Consider the following 15,956-nt stretch of genomic DNA (forward strand, 5'->3'; position numbering starts at 1 on the left):
ATCCACAAGGCATCAGAGCTCATTCCACTCAGTGCAGCACTGGCATCAACCTGCAGCCTGGCTGGTGTTTCACCATCTCCTGCCAACCACAAACTAAACCCAAAAAAGGTCTTCAAACCAGTTATACCCCCAGATGCAGACAGGGCTCTGCTTCTTTGGAAGCACACAGGCACACTGGAGCGAAGGGAAAAGTTCGCAGTCTGTGCCCACCCAGCCTGATTTCCTGCCCTCTGGTCTGCACCAGTGAATCTACAACCAGGAGCATGAGGAGAGTGAGCAAACACACCACGTGGCTACGTGTTCTCCCTTCATCTGGAAGGATTTAGGGGGTCTGGTTATAATCAGGAATGTAATCAGAGATAGGGCAACCTCATCCTGTGCAGAGCCAGCATAGAGCAGGGGAGCCATATGCTCTCTCCCCATGGTGTTCCACTGCACAAGGATAGTATCAGCAGCCCAGAGTTCCCAGGTGACATTTTAAGCCCCAGACTGACTTTGTAGTAGTCCTAGAGTCAGCCAGTCACCTACAGACACATGGATATGTGCCTGGTAACCTCTGAAAGGAGCCATCAGTCTGCAAAAGCCACTGCAGAGAGCAAATGTGGCACTGTGGACTCACCCCTCCTTGTTCCCACACCAGCTCCTCACAGATCCTGTGCAAACAGGCCTGACACGCCAACTGAGCCCAGTCTGGGATACCTCTCAACTCCATTTCCAGCTATCCTCTAGCCAAGGAAACTGCTTGCTGTGTTTGGAGTTTGGATTCAACCCTCAAAACCAGACTGGATATTTCAGCACCTGATCCTGCTCATCAAAAACTGGGAAGACACCGGTGTGGAAAGGAGTGGCTCATTCCCTTCCCCAGGGAGGCATGGCAACCCCTAGCTAAGGTGGTGTCCTCTCCATAACCAGTGGAGGTGGCCACTAAAACTGCCCTTTTGGCAAGACCCCTTTCCCCTCCCTTTCCTGCAGTTCAGACTCATGGACCATGGACCTTGGTGGTTTGCTTACTTCTGCAGGGAATGCTGAGGCCATCACACCTGCAGCCACGTCCATCAGCTACACAAATGGATTTAACAGTCTCTTACCAAATCCCAAAATAGGGAATTGCCATCTTTTGGAAGCCTCAGAGGGACCTTGCCTTGGATTTGAACAGCCTCCTCTTGGCTCCCACCACCAGCTCCTGACCAAAGGAACTTTATACCTTCCTTCCCTCTTAAATCTTGCCCAGCTGAGCTCAGCAAACCCTCACATTTTTTTGCCTGGTTCCTGCACGATGCTGCACAGGGAGGGTTTTCCATCCTCCCTGTGCAGCACCATCACACTCCCAAAATAACAGAAACCAGCCTGAAAATAACAACAACAATAACAAAGGAGGCAGGAGAAGCAGGCCCGGAGACGCAGAGCTCCAAACTTATCCTGCACTGACAAAGATCCAAGAGAAACACGAGGAACTGCTTGGAGCGCAGGCCATTCCTCCAGCCACGTGGGATCGCTCGGAGCTGCAGCCGGAGGAATGCGCTGGGCTTCCGGCCAGGCGCTCGCCTGCCCAGCCCTGCCGGGGGAGCCAAGGGAGCCAGGATGGGGAGAGGGGCAGCAGGGGACGGGGGACAAGTGATGGAAACCTAGAGAGGAGTCACCGATCCCTTACCCTTTGCTTGAAGTAGTTCCTCTCATCCAGCGTTAACGTGTCGGCTTTGGCGATCACGGGGACGATGTTGACCACTTTGCTCAGGCGTTTCATGAACTCGATGTCCAACGGTCGGAGCCTGGAAAACACAGCAGAAAAAAAGGGATGTGAACACCCTCGGCGAGGTGGGAGCTATTGCAATGCCCTGGCGGAGAGGTGCATTCAAAGACCAGACAGAGGGGGAATCACTTCCTTTCAGACAGGGCAAATAAAGACATATTCTTAAAAGCACTGAGACAGTTTGCAACCACTTAAAACATTTCCATTTCAAAGCACCCGCTATCGCCTGTGAACCCTCACAAAGGCCCGTGAAGTGGCAGAGGGCTTTTATCTCTGCAGGGCTGCTCTGCCACAGAGGACTGCGGGAACTTGCCCAGAGCTACCAGTGTCCTTGGTGAAGACAGGATGAGAGCACGGACAATGCTGGCTGCAGGGCCAGCCCACTGCCATGTACAAATCAAAACCTCCTCCTGCTCTATCCAAGCTGACACCAGCCATCCAGGGACAGCACAACATGGAAATGGCCACAGGTGACTATTGCTGCTCACACTCTCCCCTGTGCTGAGCAGCAGCCCACTGTTAGGCATGAGCCAGGACTGCATCTCGCATCCATCAGCTGGGGTTAAAAAAAGCTCTGTGAATACTCCAGGGGCTCACAGAGCAAAGAAGAGATGCTGCTTGTTCCAAAGGGCAAAAATGTCAGAACATCTCTACAACAAAAGTCTCTGCAGAGGAGAACTGCAGAGATTGCATAACCCCAATGATCAGCGCCTTGGGAAATCCCTCCCTGCTGAATGCTCCTGCTGACAACATGGGCACGGCCACCACTGCCATGCTACTCCACATCCAGGTGTTTTTACTGCTGGGGTTCCCAAATCAGCTAGAGGAAAGCCCTTCTTGGGACACCTGCAATTGCTGCAGGAACCCCTCAGTGGCTCTGGAGGTGATCGGGACACATGCAGGACAGTTGAGCAGATGGTGCCTTGCAAAAGGAAACCTGGAGGTCCCATGGTCCAGGGACACTTTTGGGGTAGGAGCCTTTTTGAAATGTGCACTCACTGAAAGCACACTGAACGCTCAGGAAGGCCAATGCCAAAGCCCCAGAAGTAAAGGGACACTTCTGTTACTTGTACATGCCCATGACCTCAAGAGGTGGCGTGTGCCAGAGGACACGACCTCATTCATCTTTGGTGAAACTGGGGCAGAGAGAGGTGAAGTTGCCTTTTGGAGGAACTATGTCAGTGGCAGAGCTGGTGCCAAGAATGAGACCTCCCCAAGGGCCAACCAGCTCTGTGACACAACCCATGGCAACAACAGAGAAACCAAAATAAATGGGAAGGTGATTTAAAATACCCAAGTGCAAGCAGGCATCCAGCAGGAGCCCTGTGGGGAAACAGCAGAGCAGAGCACGCATGGAGAACATGGCCAAGAGAGCACCTATTGCCAACACGCTCAAGCCAAAGACCACCACAGTCTTCTCAAGCCCTACAAAGGGCTCAGAGATCCCTACAAAGCCATCAAGAGCCACAGGAGTGCAGAAGGGATGGATTGATCCTGCTCCTCACTGGTGACCCAGCAGCATTCCCATCCCATGGGGTCACTCCTGCCTGTCATGTCCAAGAGAGACCAGCTCGGCTCCTGCTGATCTGAAAATAGCAGCTTGAGGCTGCTCCAACGCAGCTGGGACTGGTGACCCAATGAACCCTGCCCTGGTCAAACCCACTCCTCTCCCAGGGATCAGGCTGGACTGTGCCAGGTGGACCTTGTCCCCACACGCTAACAACACGCATAGCACAGAGCACATCATTAGCACATGGACAAATGAGGTCCTAGCACAAAATCAGGAATCACAGATCATCCTGGGCCCCAGGAAAGGAAGATTTTGGTCATTAAAATAAAAAGAGAACAGAAAAAAACACAAGGAACCCCCCATGGACACATCTAAGCTGACTTGCTGCTGGCACACATTGTTTGGAGCTCTGCATAATGTATTTCCCAGACCTCCAAGGAAGTAATGCAGTTATGCTCCTTTCCCAGCAGAATTCTTTCCCCTCCTCTCTCTTTGCTATTTTCCAAACAATTTTTCTCCTCTAAAAGCTTCTTCCCTACTGAGTCTCTGTTCCTGCCTCTTTCATCAGCTTTTCCTTTAAAGACCAGGATGCATATGTAGTGCATGCAGATGAATTCACAATCAGGCAATCAATTGAGTTTCAGCTCAATCTACATGTTAAAAGCCCAGTTACCCTCAGATCCCTACACACACACACAGAGAATGAGGATGCCTGCACCAGAGAACAGGAGGCAGAGCCACCCCACAGCCATGCCATCAGCACCCACACAGGCACAGTGACCATGTCCATCTGCACCCAAAGCCAGATGAGCCCAAGGCACCTTTGACCCAACTTTCGGCTCCAATGGGCTCCTTTAAGTGCCTCGTCTATGGGAGGTCACCTTCCTGCACCATCCTGGAGAACACCAAGGGCACCAAAGGACTCCCCAGAGTAACAAACTGTATCTTATTAGGGTGTTCTGCAAGCTCCTAGGTATTCTACCAATTTCTGATGTGTAGCCCCAAAAAACTCAATTATTTAAAAGAAAGTGAATCTTTGCACTACTAACAAGACCTCTCACTAGATGTCATGTTCATGTGAAGACACCAAAGGAGAATAAATGGCTTGAGGTGATGACAAGTGTTATCTGCTCAAAGCAGATCACAGAAGGGAGGGTACAGCTCAAGAAAAAAAACAATCTGTTTTCTTCCCATTCCCCAAATGGTCCTTGTTATTATTAACTTGCAACTAGACACATACATGCTTTGGGCTTTGCTGGGAGGGGTGGAGGAGCTTTAAGTGGGAGCAGATAGGCTGGAGCAGGAGGTGCAGGATGGGCTCCAGCCCCACCTCAGCCAGGGCTGGTTGCTCCCTCATCCCCTCTTGCTATGGGGATAGGAAGAGCTGTGCAGCTGGGCCTGCATTGTCACAGCAAGGCACATGTTCTCAAGGCTGGGCACACTTCATGGTGGCTGAACAAACATTTCTGCCTTGTCCTCAGCCACTACACATGGACAGGGTCTGCCGGTTCCCTTGAAATGCTATTATAGGAATCAAAATTCAGAGTGAGCTGCAAAGTTATTTCCTTTTGGTTGTGCCCCAGATCAAACTCATGGCAAGAATTTGAGCTGTATGTTAACAAGCAAATAGCAGTGAGAAGCCGCAGTCACCCAGCTCTATCACCTGCTCAAGGGAACTGGTGGGCACCTGAGAGGGGCAGCCAGGGGGGAAAGCAGCAGCAGGAGGCAGTCTCTCAGCTAACAGCCCTGGTACAGGCAGCAGAGGGGCTCCTGAGGCCAGGCAGTGCTCCAGAGCCCCATTTCCAAGCTGAACAGAGCTTTGAGGGGTCAGAGCAGAGATATTTATTGGGTGGCAGAGCCAGGCTTGTGCAGCTGCAAGCCCCTGCCAGCACCATACTCAGCCCTCAAGGAATGGTTATATGGGAGTGTTACAAGAAGGACAGGCTGTGTGCAAACTAGATGGGCTGTGATGCCTGCCCTGAACTACCTTGCAAACTTCCTTGCACAGCAGAAACTTCTGCACTGATTAACCCTTGAGCTGCCCAGATGGGAGGGCCAGACTGAAACAGAGCTGAGCAATCCTCTGCTATGGCCTCTGAATCTCTGCACCTGGCTAACTGCTTTTTCTCCCACCCTCTCCTTTTTACTCAAGAAAAAAGTAAGCTTTTACCCAATGACCAGCTTAATCCAGCTGCCTGCAGCATCCATATGTCATGGAAAGGATGCTGAACTCTGTGCCATGCCCACCCACATCAGTAGGCAAGGTCAGATGGAACGAGTCACTGCTGCTTTGGCTTCCATGCAGCAAAGGTAGCAGCTCCCCTAAGACGTATCCCAGGAGGGATGGCACCAAACTTCCCACAATGGCAAATGGAGGATGCAGATGGTGCCATGTGGGCATGGTGACAATGTCCCCAGTGCAGGTCCCTGCAGCTCTACCAGCCACTGTCCTGGCCAGCCATCATCTCCCAGAGAAGGTGGAGGCACTGCTGCAAGGACCTTGATGCCCTTCCCATTCGCCCCCTGCAAGGAAGCACCTGCCTCAGCCAGAGCACAGAACTGTACTCAACCTTGTATGACAACCCCAGGACATGGGTTCCCAAGCAGGATCATCTGCTACTGGCACTGCCACAGCAACTCCATCGCACAGCAGAGGTGACCACGTCATCTTCTTTTGGGCATGACTGGGGAAAGCCCATCCACAGTGATGAGCAACATAACTTGGCCTTCACAAGAGAGCAGAAAAGAAACCCTACGCCCGCTCGAGCTTTCTGAGAAGCAACATTTCCCACCAACTTCTCCCTCCCGGTGGGGTTTGTCCCCTTCACTCATTTCCTCAGGTTCCCTCCATCCCGTGGCAGGAGGGGACACACGAGCCGGTGACAGCGAGGCAGGACAGAGTAGCCCCGAGCACGGCCAGAGAGATCGCCTGCCCCAGCCGGGCTATCAGGCTATGGGGAAAGAGGATCAGCACAAGGCTCAGCAACAACGGCCCCCAACTGCCAGGGCTGCTCGGATATTGGAAACACATGTTTGCTGGAGAGAAAGAAAGAAAGCAGCTGAATATCCACACAATTGCTGTGAGCCGGCGGGTGAGAGAAACCAGAGCGCGCGGCTGGAGGGGCTCCGGCAGGGGACATGGGGATGGGGCTCCACATCCTGTGTTGCACAGGCACCCAGAATTTCCAGCCTCCATGCAGGTCAAACATCTGCAGGGTCTAAGCACTGGGTGTGTTTTTTAAGAGTTAAACAGCCAAAGCAATGAGGAAAAGCTGGAGTGCAGCTAATGCTGCAACAGCCAGGCCTGCCGAGGCAGGGTTTGTAGATCTGGGCTGAGATAAGCAGGACCAACACGATAGACTGACCTAAAAATGTCATCTCCCTTTGAAAGCTTTCCTGCTTTATTGTATTAAACCATAAATGTTTGTCAGCCCCTCTGCTCCCGATCAGTTACACAAGAGGAGCATATCTGGCCCATGCAGTCATTTTATTCCAGTGAAGGATGCATTTTTGGTCTACCCACTGACAGAAGCAAAACAAAGTCTTTTCTATTGGAATAAATCTCCACATGGGGAAATGGGAAAGGCTGATATGAATACAGTGCTTGAGGCTTAAGTTTACTTTTGAAAACAAACCCAAAAACATCCCCATGCAGACAAGAGCCAGAAGCAGAAGGAATTGACACAAATCAAAAGGAAACTTAAGTCTTGTTTTATGTTCTGATATTTTAAGCCACATTTTTCAAGACACTTTAAGTGCCCTACATTTTCACGGTGGGCTGTGTGCCTAGGAGAAAAAAAAACAAAAAAAGGAAAAAAGAAAAAGGAGAGCAAGATCTGGGCCTTTGATGCTGCCTCTTGAGAAGTGCCAGAGCCAGGAGAGCTCTGGGTTGAATAAACAGCATCCCACTTGCAGACTAGTCAAACAGCCTACAAAATACCCTTACAGGGCAAGGGTGTTTGCTCCCCTGGAAGCACAAGGAAACCTGGCTTCTCCCCTTATAATGTTAGGGGCACAGCAACAAAATATTTATGTTCTGCTTGCAAAGGCAGCTTCTCCATCCAATTTGAGAGCTGGTGTCCATCCTTGATCAAGAAAGCCAGGTGACCATGGCAAAGCAAGCAGCTCCCTGGAGCTCACAGGGACTTTGATGGCCCTTTGGAAGAGGAAACACCACATTTCTCTGGGTGTTATTGCAAAGCTCCAGTGTCTACAGCCCTAAGAAGGACAGCTTCATGCTGTCCTCAAGCTCCTCAAGTGCCCAGGCAACATGTGAGAGCCCTAGGCAGAACTGCCCTGATGACTGAGTTGCTCAAGACTGAATGCAGGAGAGGGAAGCCCAAGGGGGTGACAGAGACAGTGGGGTACGTACGAGTGGCCCGTGGCTGGGATGAAATATATACAGCAGTGAACCCGCGTGTCGGGGATCCGCTTCTTCCGGTTAATGTTGGTTTCCTCCTGCAGGTACTTCTCATACTGGTCGTTGATGAACTTCATGATGGGCTGCCAGCTGCAGAGAGAGGAACACGGAATCATGGGGCTGTGTGATGATGTGGACCACTCTGACCCTCCCACCTGGCCTGTGTGAAGCAGAGCCCTCCAAGCCAGCGAGACTCAGCATCTTACAGGATCCCATAAACTACAAACCTCATGTGCTCACTGCTTAGGCACTCCATGCACTGCTGAAGGGGATTTACTGGCTGATTCAGACAAGCAAGTGCCTGAAAAGGGCTCCCTTCTCTCCTTCTGGACCCAACTGAGGGGCAGGGCAGGGCTGGGAACATGCCTTGGCCCCTTGCATGGTGTCACAGCACAGGAGCAAGAGCAGAATCCAACCCCACATCCCAGTTCAGTTTGTGGTGAGAAGAAGGCACCTGCCATTGGCCAGCCCTACCCAACCCTGGGGGCCATCCCACAGAGCCAGTCACTGTCCCAGGGATTCCAGGGACAGTTCAGCTCTCAGAGCCACATGAGCAAGGTCTGGGGACCAGCCCTGCTGGCACACAGCTGCTCCCAGCCACAAACAAAGGTTGTCTCATGCCTGGAACAGCAGGATGTTTGTGGGCTCTCACGGGGCCCAGGGTCAGCCCTGGGGCACATGGCACGGCACTGCCACCACAACAACTCTTCCCTGCTCCCCACAGAGCATGGGCGGCACAGGACCAGGCTACAAGCCCTCAGTATGAGGTCAGGACTTGCCAAGGCTCACCCGCCTTCCCTTTGTACTGGTCCCTATGGCAGCTCACCAGTTCTCATTGTTGATGTGGTCTCCAAATCCTGGAGTGTCAATGACTGTCAGCTTCATGCGAACCCCCTTCTCTTCAATCTCTGAAACGGAGAGGAAAGCTGGTACATGAGGCAAGCCCATCCTCCAAAAATCAGCTGGAGGGCTGGAGCTTGCCCCCAGAGGAGAAAAGCACCTTCACAGCTTCTCACAGACACAAATCAGCACTCCAAAGGAGCCCCACATCCACCCTGAAATGCCATCCCCACAGTCACCTCATTTGTTCCCTTTCAACACCATTAAGTCAATCATGAACAAAGAAAAAATAGATGTTGACACTGATGAACAAAGGAAAAATAGATGTTGATGTTGATGAACAAACTAAAAATAGATGTTTTCTCAGCCCTGCAAACATCTCTGGCTGACAAAAGCCCCTTCAGAGACATGAGAATGGAGTTCCACACCCACTGTGAGCGCCCAGAGTTGTGAGGCAGAACAAGACTAAAAGCCAAAGCATCAGGTGGGACCTGCAGAGCCTCACCGTGAGTGATGGATTTGATTTCAATGGTCTTGGGGATCCGCTCTTCAGAAGTTGGCTGTACAGATTTCCGGCTGATTTTGGATTTGAAGAGGGTGTTGATTAACGTGGATTTCCCCAAGCCACTCTGACCTGGAAAAGAGCAGGATAACCCATGGTCAGCACTCACTTGTTTCCAGGCTGTTTTGTGAGGGGCCAGGGGATGGGGATGCTGACAGACTCTGCATGCACCGGATCTGCCAGAGGGAGGGAAGAGGTGCAGCTGCTCCCTGCAGCTCCCCCAGCTCAAGAACCTCATGTCCACCCTGGGTAGGGGAATGCTGTGGGTAACAAACACCTTCCCTGGCTCCAAAGCAGCCAGCTCGCTGAGAGTAAGCAGCAGGTCAAGGGCTGGTTCCCTGCAGTCAGGCAAAATCACAGCAAACCTGACAGGCAGAAACTACTGGGGATGTTTTCAGGGCTGAAGTAACACTTGGCAGCCCTGAAGAAGGGCACGGGAACCAGGGAATCCGAGGAAGGAGCATCCTGACACATCTGTGCCTTTATTCTCAGGCAGTCTCCTCTGTCCAGCTCCACAGGGAAGGCTTTGGAGCAGCTTGGCAAGCCCTCAGCTGGACAGGACTAATAACAGAACAATCTTGCAAATCTCAGCCCTGCTGCATCTGCTGCTGCTTCCCTGGCGAACTTGCTGTTGCAATCGGACCAGCTGGCTGCACAGATCCCCTCAAGCAGGTCTAGGCCAAGAGCTCTTCTGAATCCCACAAACAACATCCCAGGAAGCATATGAGATTTCACAACTTCATTAAAAACAGCTTTTAGAGAGAAGCATTTTCATGCTTTATATCCCAGAACTGAGACCAATCTGTGGCGAATGGACACCAGCAGCTCTCAACTCTCCAGACCAAGTGTACCGTCATCTTGGAGAACAACTTTTCCACAGCAAAGAAAACAGAGCAACTCCTCAAAACGCAAGGAGCAGATACTTGGCTTCAGAGCAGATATTCTGTGTCCCCTGCAAACACTGCAGAGTTCCTGCACACACACCATGGGGCCCCCTCCAGACCTGTTCTGCCACAACACTGCAGCCAGGTATCGTGGCTTGGTATGTCCCTTGTTCCCCAGAGTGTCCCTAAGCAGAGTCAGCAAGGCTTTCACCCATGTCCTTTAGGTTTCTGACCCATCTATGCTTCCAAAACCAACAGGAGGGCCAACCAACACATCAGCACTGGGTATCACCTCCTGGCATCACCCCACTCCCTGATCAAACAGCAATTTTGAGCTGAGTTCACAATATAACCAACAGCACTCTGCAATCCAGAGCAGGAAAACTCTTGTCATTGCTGGGTTGTAAGAGAAACACATGGACCAGGCTGGGGACAGGTGCTCCCAGTGCTCTGCTACCTAAATGCACAGGGCCAAACACAAACAGGTCTGGAGCTGAGCATGCAGAGCCAAAGCAAAGCTCCTATTGCACTACTGCTTATCATTTAATGGAGCACCTGGGAGAGGTGAAAGCAGGGTGACACTGCCAGAGTTCCAGCCAGTGGATCTTTGCATTCATGCCTGTGCATTCATGCTGAAGCTGCCCTGCCTGGAAAGGGATCAGAGGTGAGAGCTGCTGGCTGCCACAGATGCAATGTCCCCATCTAAACCATAGCCACAGGCTGACCTTGCTGAGTGATGAGGTGGCTGCACATGGGGACCCGACAGCCATGGTGCAGGTGGCTGAGTGCAGGGCAGACCCCATTCCAACACCCCTGATTTGCAGCTCACTGCCTTTCCCAGAGCTAAAATCCATCAGGGAAAGCACAGCTGAACCTGGCCCCCTCTCCTCTCCTTTCAGCTGCTTTGCACCAAAAACTGAACACAGAAGATGTGCTTTGGGTTTTTTTTTAAATTTAGACATTTTTCCCCATCTCTGTAGCCTTAGACAGTAAGTGGCTAAGCTGACCTCAGCCCACAGCTTCCTCTCAGAGCTCTGGTTGGGCTGGTGAAACCCTTTTGAACAGAGACCTTGGTACACTGGGCGGAGGATTTCTACAAAGCCTCATCACAAGGACACGGTGTGGAGTGATCCTGCCTCCCCTGCAGAAGTCACCTTCCTCCTCCCTCCCCTCATCTCCTGCCTGCAAAACAGGGATTGTAACAATTTCAATGCAAGAATTTGCAGTTTAAACTAGATGGGAGTAACAGAGCTAAACTCATCCCTGGAGCCGCACAGCAGGGTGAGGGCTGCCTGCTGCCTCCCAGCCCAGCACCCCCTTCCCAAGGGACACCCAGCGAGGTGCTGCTCCTCCTGCATCCCTCCTGTGTCTTCTGGGAGGGCCAGTGCTTGACTTGTTTATGCTGCCACGAATTTCCCAGCCTGTAAACAGTCAGCCCAGTGCCTGCCAAGGGGAGAACAATGTTTTCCAGCACTGCAGCACGGGCGTTCATACCACACACAGAGCTGCCAAAGCAAAGCCAGGCCCGTTGCTGAACATCCCTCCACATCTGCACAGCAGAAAGCTGAGGTGCTGAAGCAGCACAGCCTGATCCTGGAAGGACAGGAGCCTCCTGTGGCAGGGAAAGGGGGGCTTAGCTCAGGCAATCTCAGCTGTGGGCTCTCAGGACCAGGTCAGTGATCCCTCTGCCCTAGGGCAGATCCCACAGCCAAAGCAGCAGGCAATGAAGCCAATGTCCTCCAGCTGAAATAAAGCTCCTTGATCCCATCCACCCTGCAGCCTGGGAAAGTTAATGAACAGGAACTTGTAGACAGCAGGATTTGGACACACAAGTTCCTTGCACTCCCTCCCTGCATGTGGGCACCCTCTGGGACACACTCGTACCCCCCGTGCCACCCCGCAGGTCCACAAAGGAGACACCACAAGTAAAAGCCTCTCAAGCTGAACAACCCAGCTATGCAAACCCCTCCTGCTGGTCTTTATTCCCACCAGCGAATCACTGGTTTTGGTATTTCTTCCCTGGTATTCGTAGCATGGATGCCTGAACACAAGAAAACTCATGAGCAGAAATTTTACCCAAATTGCTGGAAATAACAGCAAAGATAAGGGCTCTGGTATATTAGCAGCAATGCAGCCCCTTGAGCCCTTAACATGCCCTGTGACTGCTCAAACCAGTGCAGGGCTCACAGGAGAGCTGGCAAGTGAGCTCTTTTGAGTCCTGACACCTCTTGAGGTGTTCCCCTCTGGGACGTGACTATGGGTAATGCACCCCAAGATGCAGAAAGATGCACAGGACTGTGGACCACATCACACGGACAGCTTTAATGACAGCTGAACTCAAGCCAGTTCCTTGGAAGCAGAGTTTGCTGACTCTGAAGGCAGAGACCCCAATGCTGAGCTCGAGTCGCTGCTCCCGAGGAGACTCCGAGGAGGACAAACATTGTCAAGGGACAATGAAAACAACCAGCTGAGCACGTTGCGGGCAGCTGGTGCAGGGGGAGAGCTCACCCACAACCATGATGTTGAACTCGAAGCCCTGCTTCATGGCTTTCCGTCTCAGCTGCTCCAGGATGGCGTCTATCCCCACGTAGCCGAAGTCCGCAGCCGGTTTCTCTGGCCGCGTTGGTGCCGCCGGCTTGGGGCCGGCATCCCGCGGAGCGTCCGTCATGCCGGGTGCGTGGCTGGGAACTGCCTCTGGACCTGTGGAGGCAAAGAGAGGCTGGTCAGAGGTGGCAGGCAGTGCCAAACACACTGGGTGCTGCTCCTGGCAGGGAATCAAAGGAGCTGTCTGCTGTATGCGAAGCGGGAATTAAGCACGTGCGGAGAATGGAGACTCGGGGCACCAGAAGGCTGAGAGGGAGGAGGAATGTGGAAACTTCCTTTACCTGTAATTACATTCAGTTTAGGATTTCCCTTCTTAATTTACTGGATTCACCTTGATTCCTGCCCACTGCACCAAATCTGCCACAGCAAAGCAATACTGTAGCAGGGGATGTAAGCACACCGGGTCCCACAGCAGCTGATCTGCTGCCTTGGAGTAGGACCCAGCACCCAGAATATCCTCAGCCCACATTTAGGGGTTTGTTTAGTGAGTGACAAAGGCTTTTAGAACCACAGCCCTGTGCCCAGGCACTGCTGCTAAAGGCTGGCAGACCTACACACCCTGTCAGCTCCTCCATACCTCTGGAATTACAGCACTGTGCAGACTGCTGGTGTGAATGCCCCACGGCCACGTTTTGGGGAACTGGATAACTTTGCAGACACAGAGAAGTCTTTGGCATCTACAGACATGTGCCCTACTGACATGTGCCCTTCTCGAGCTCCAGCTGACGCAGATCAGAGGCTGCTGGCTGGGCTTGGGCTTGCAGAAAACCCTACACATTTGCATCAAAACGTGTTGTGCCAGACAACACCCACACAGCGAGGGAGCTTTTGTGATCTCGCTCTGATTCTGTTGATATTCAATCCAGAAACCCAAACCCGTTGATGTCACACAGAGACTGGGTGCTTGTCTTCCCTGCAAGATGCTCCAGGTTAGCAAAGCACCTCAGAGGAAATGAATGCACAACTTAGTCAACAGCTTTGTAACAAAAAGCAGGGAACCAAACACTCCCCCAGGCACCAGGCAGGAGCATTAGCTGCCAGGAAGGACAAACTGCCTTGATATCCTACAGGGAGAACAACGCTCCCACCCAGTCCCAGTTGCTCCACTGGATACAGCAAATATCCCGAAGGCAGCAAATGGACAAGGTCAGCCCAGTCCCTGCAAGCTCCTGGAGTCATCAGCCACATGCAGTACACTCCTCTGATCCAGGCATGGAGAGGGAGGTTGTGGAAAAACACACTTGTAAGAGGCCTTCCCACCCCAGGCTGTTGCTGCTCAGTGCCTGGGTCCCTGCAATCACCAGCCTAAGCGAACATTTTACTGTTGATTGCTGTTTGCAATGCTAATTTTTACTGATAATTTATTATTATTAATGAAAGCATTATTATTTGCAAAGGACTTATTGCAAAGTTCTCATCCCTCTAGACAGCAGCACAGCTCTCAGCTCATCTCACACCAGTCATTTCTGGTCTTAGACACCATCCTGCCTGGATTTCTATCCCTCCCTCTCTCTGTAGGAGTGAGGCTGAGCCAAAGGGGCTCCTCCAAACACAAGCTCAGCATCCCTTCTCCTCTGATGACAGGCAGGAGCCACATCAGACTGGAGCCTGCTGGGGTCTGTGAGGCAGAACCACTCTTTTCCTGTAAGCACAGTGCGTTTCCACACGCTCAATATAGACCAAGCAGAAAAAAAATATGTAAAAATAAGAAAAAAGAAATCTAGAACTAATCCCAAAGACTGTTGGGGCACTTTGAACACTTTTTTCCAATCCTCAATCCTAGGCTGTGCAGCCCAGCATTACTCACACTGTTGCTGACACACATGGGAGCATCTCATTCCTCCCAGGGACACTGCACAGCTGGAAATGTGCTGCCACGCTGCCCATTGCAATGCCAACCAGCCCAGTGTGCCAGAGGTCTCACCACAAATCCCACATTAGCTCCATTCCAAAATGGCAAGGCCAAAAGTAGGAAAAAATCCCTACATAACACTAGAAGAACAAAATGAGAACTAAATCATGTGGAAAATATGCTGCCACCAGCAGCAACACTGGGTTATGCAATGGTTTTAACTCCTCCAGGCACCACTTGTGTGCACAAAGTGCCCCGGCCCCACAGGATGGGACAGCAAACCGGGACACTGGTGCAGGGAAGGTGCAGCAGCATGCACAGAGAAATTAAGAAATTAAACAGAGCAGAGGCCAAGAGCATCTCCAGCACCTCCTGGCTGCTCTAACTCCACTAAGGAGCCGGCAGTGTGCAGAGGAGCCAACTCCTCCCTGGGCAGGGGATGTCCAAGCAAACCTGTCCCTGGCATGGGGAGCAGACACTATGTGCTGCCTCACCACACTGCCTTCAGTGGGAAAAGGGCTTGGAGCTCCCCAGCCAGATCAAAGCCACAGGAAGCACAAGGCAATGGCAGGCAGTGGTTTCTCACATGGAACACATGTGGCTGCCCTGGATGCACTCGAGCAGCACCACCAGCAGTGTGACCCACCCTGCTTTGGTTCATCTGCTGGGGAAAGCACCTGGCACCTGACTCCTGATTGGGAAAAATAAAATAAAAGTCAATATATTGCAACTAGGAGCGTCTTCAAGACAGCAGGGATGGAAAGACACCAATGCATCAGCAGCACCGGCAGACAGATTCCCAAGGGAAATGCCATGACCGAAATCTGCAATTTTTTTTCCAGCTTTTCAGCACTGAACTGGTCTTTTCTGTTTAGCAAGGACTCCAGTATCCCACTTGGCTCCAAGGAGTTTGTGCCAGCAGAGGCAGCATGCAAACCTGGGAGTCACTTTTCTCAAATAGAAAGATTCTGGAAACAAATTGGAGCAGAGCAGTGGATGTCTGGGATGCATCATAGGCAGATCCTAGACTTGTCTGACCCACTGTGCTCTGTGTGAGGACTGTGTCAGAACTGTGGTGCTGTCAGTCAGTATCACTGAGCTGACCCTTCAGGAGCACTGCAAAGAGGGATGGATAAATAAACACCTAATTACTATCTAAAATTCCCCATGGCCACCAAGTCCTGGGAAAGCAGGATCAGACCTCACATGCCATTGCTTCCATCAGTGTCACCATAACCTGGCTGATGTCCCTCCCACAAGGGGACATTGCTTTGCTGATGGGGCAGAGAGCCCAGAGCCTACAGTTCTTTCCTTCTCAAGTGTTCCTGGATAAACATGAAGCACATGGGAAGATGTGCTTGTGCCATATTTAGACCTCCTCTGCCAGGAAAATCCTCTCCACGTGGGCACCGAGACAGTCAGGGCAGCACTGCACAGAGCACAGACAGACAGAGCTCCAGCTCAGGCACGGGCTGACTCAGGACAGCTGCTACAAAGTTGATTTTGCCAAAGACTCCAGGCTGTTGCACTGTAA

The 15,956-nt window shown here is 51.9% G+C and overlaps 1 protein-coding gene across 8 annotated transcripts in view; it reads right to left on the minus strand.

The window, feature by feature from the left end:
• SEPTIN9 (septin 9) overlaps positions 1–15,956 on the minus strand; it is a 146,638-nt gene that overhangs the window by 6,214 nt on the left and 124,468 nt on the right. For all 8 annotated transcript variants that reach the window (XM_071573395.1, XM_071573394.1, XM_071573398.1 and 5 more), the window contains 5 exons: positions 12,475–12,666; positions 9,026–9,154; positions 8,507–8,588; positions 7,633–7,770; positions 1,652–1,769 (listed from right to left, as the gene is read on the minus strand). In XM_071573395.1, coding sequence (XP_071429496.1) covers positions 1,652–1,769; positions 7,633–7,770; positions 8,507–8,588; positions 9,026–9,154; positions 12,475–12,666 — 659 coding nt within the window. The remainder of the gene's footprint in view (positions 1–1,651; positions 1,770–7,632; positions 7,771–8,506; positions 8,589–9,025; positions 9,155–12,474; positions 12,667–15,956) is intronic.

This window comes from Pithys albifrons, chromosome 19 (assembly GCF_047495875.1).
Source record: "Pithys albifrons albifrons isolate INPA30051 chromosome 19, PitAlb_v1, whole genome shotgun sequence".
NCBI classification, from domain to species: domain Eukaryota; kingdom Metazoa; phylum Chordata; class Aves; order Passeriformes; family Thamnophilidae; genus Pithys; species Pithys albifrons.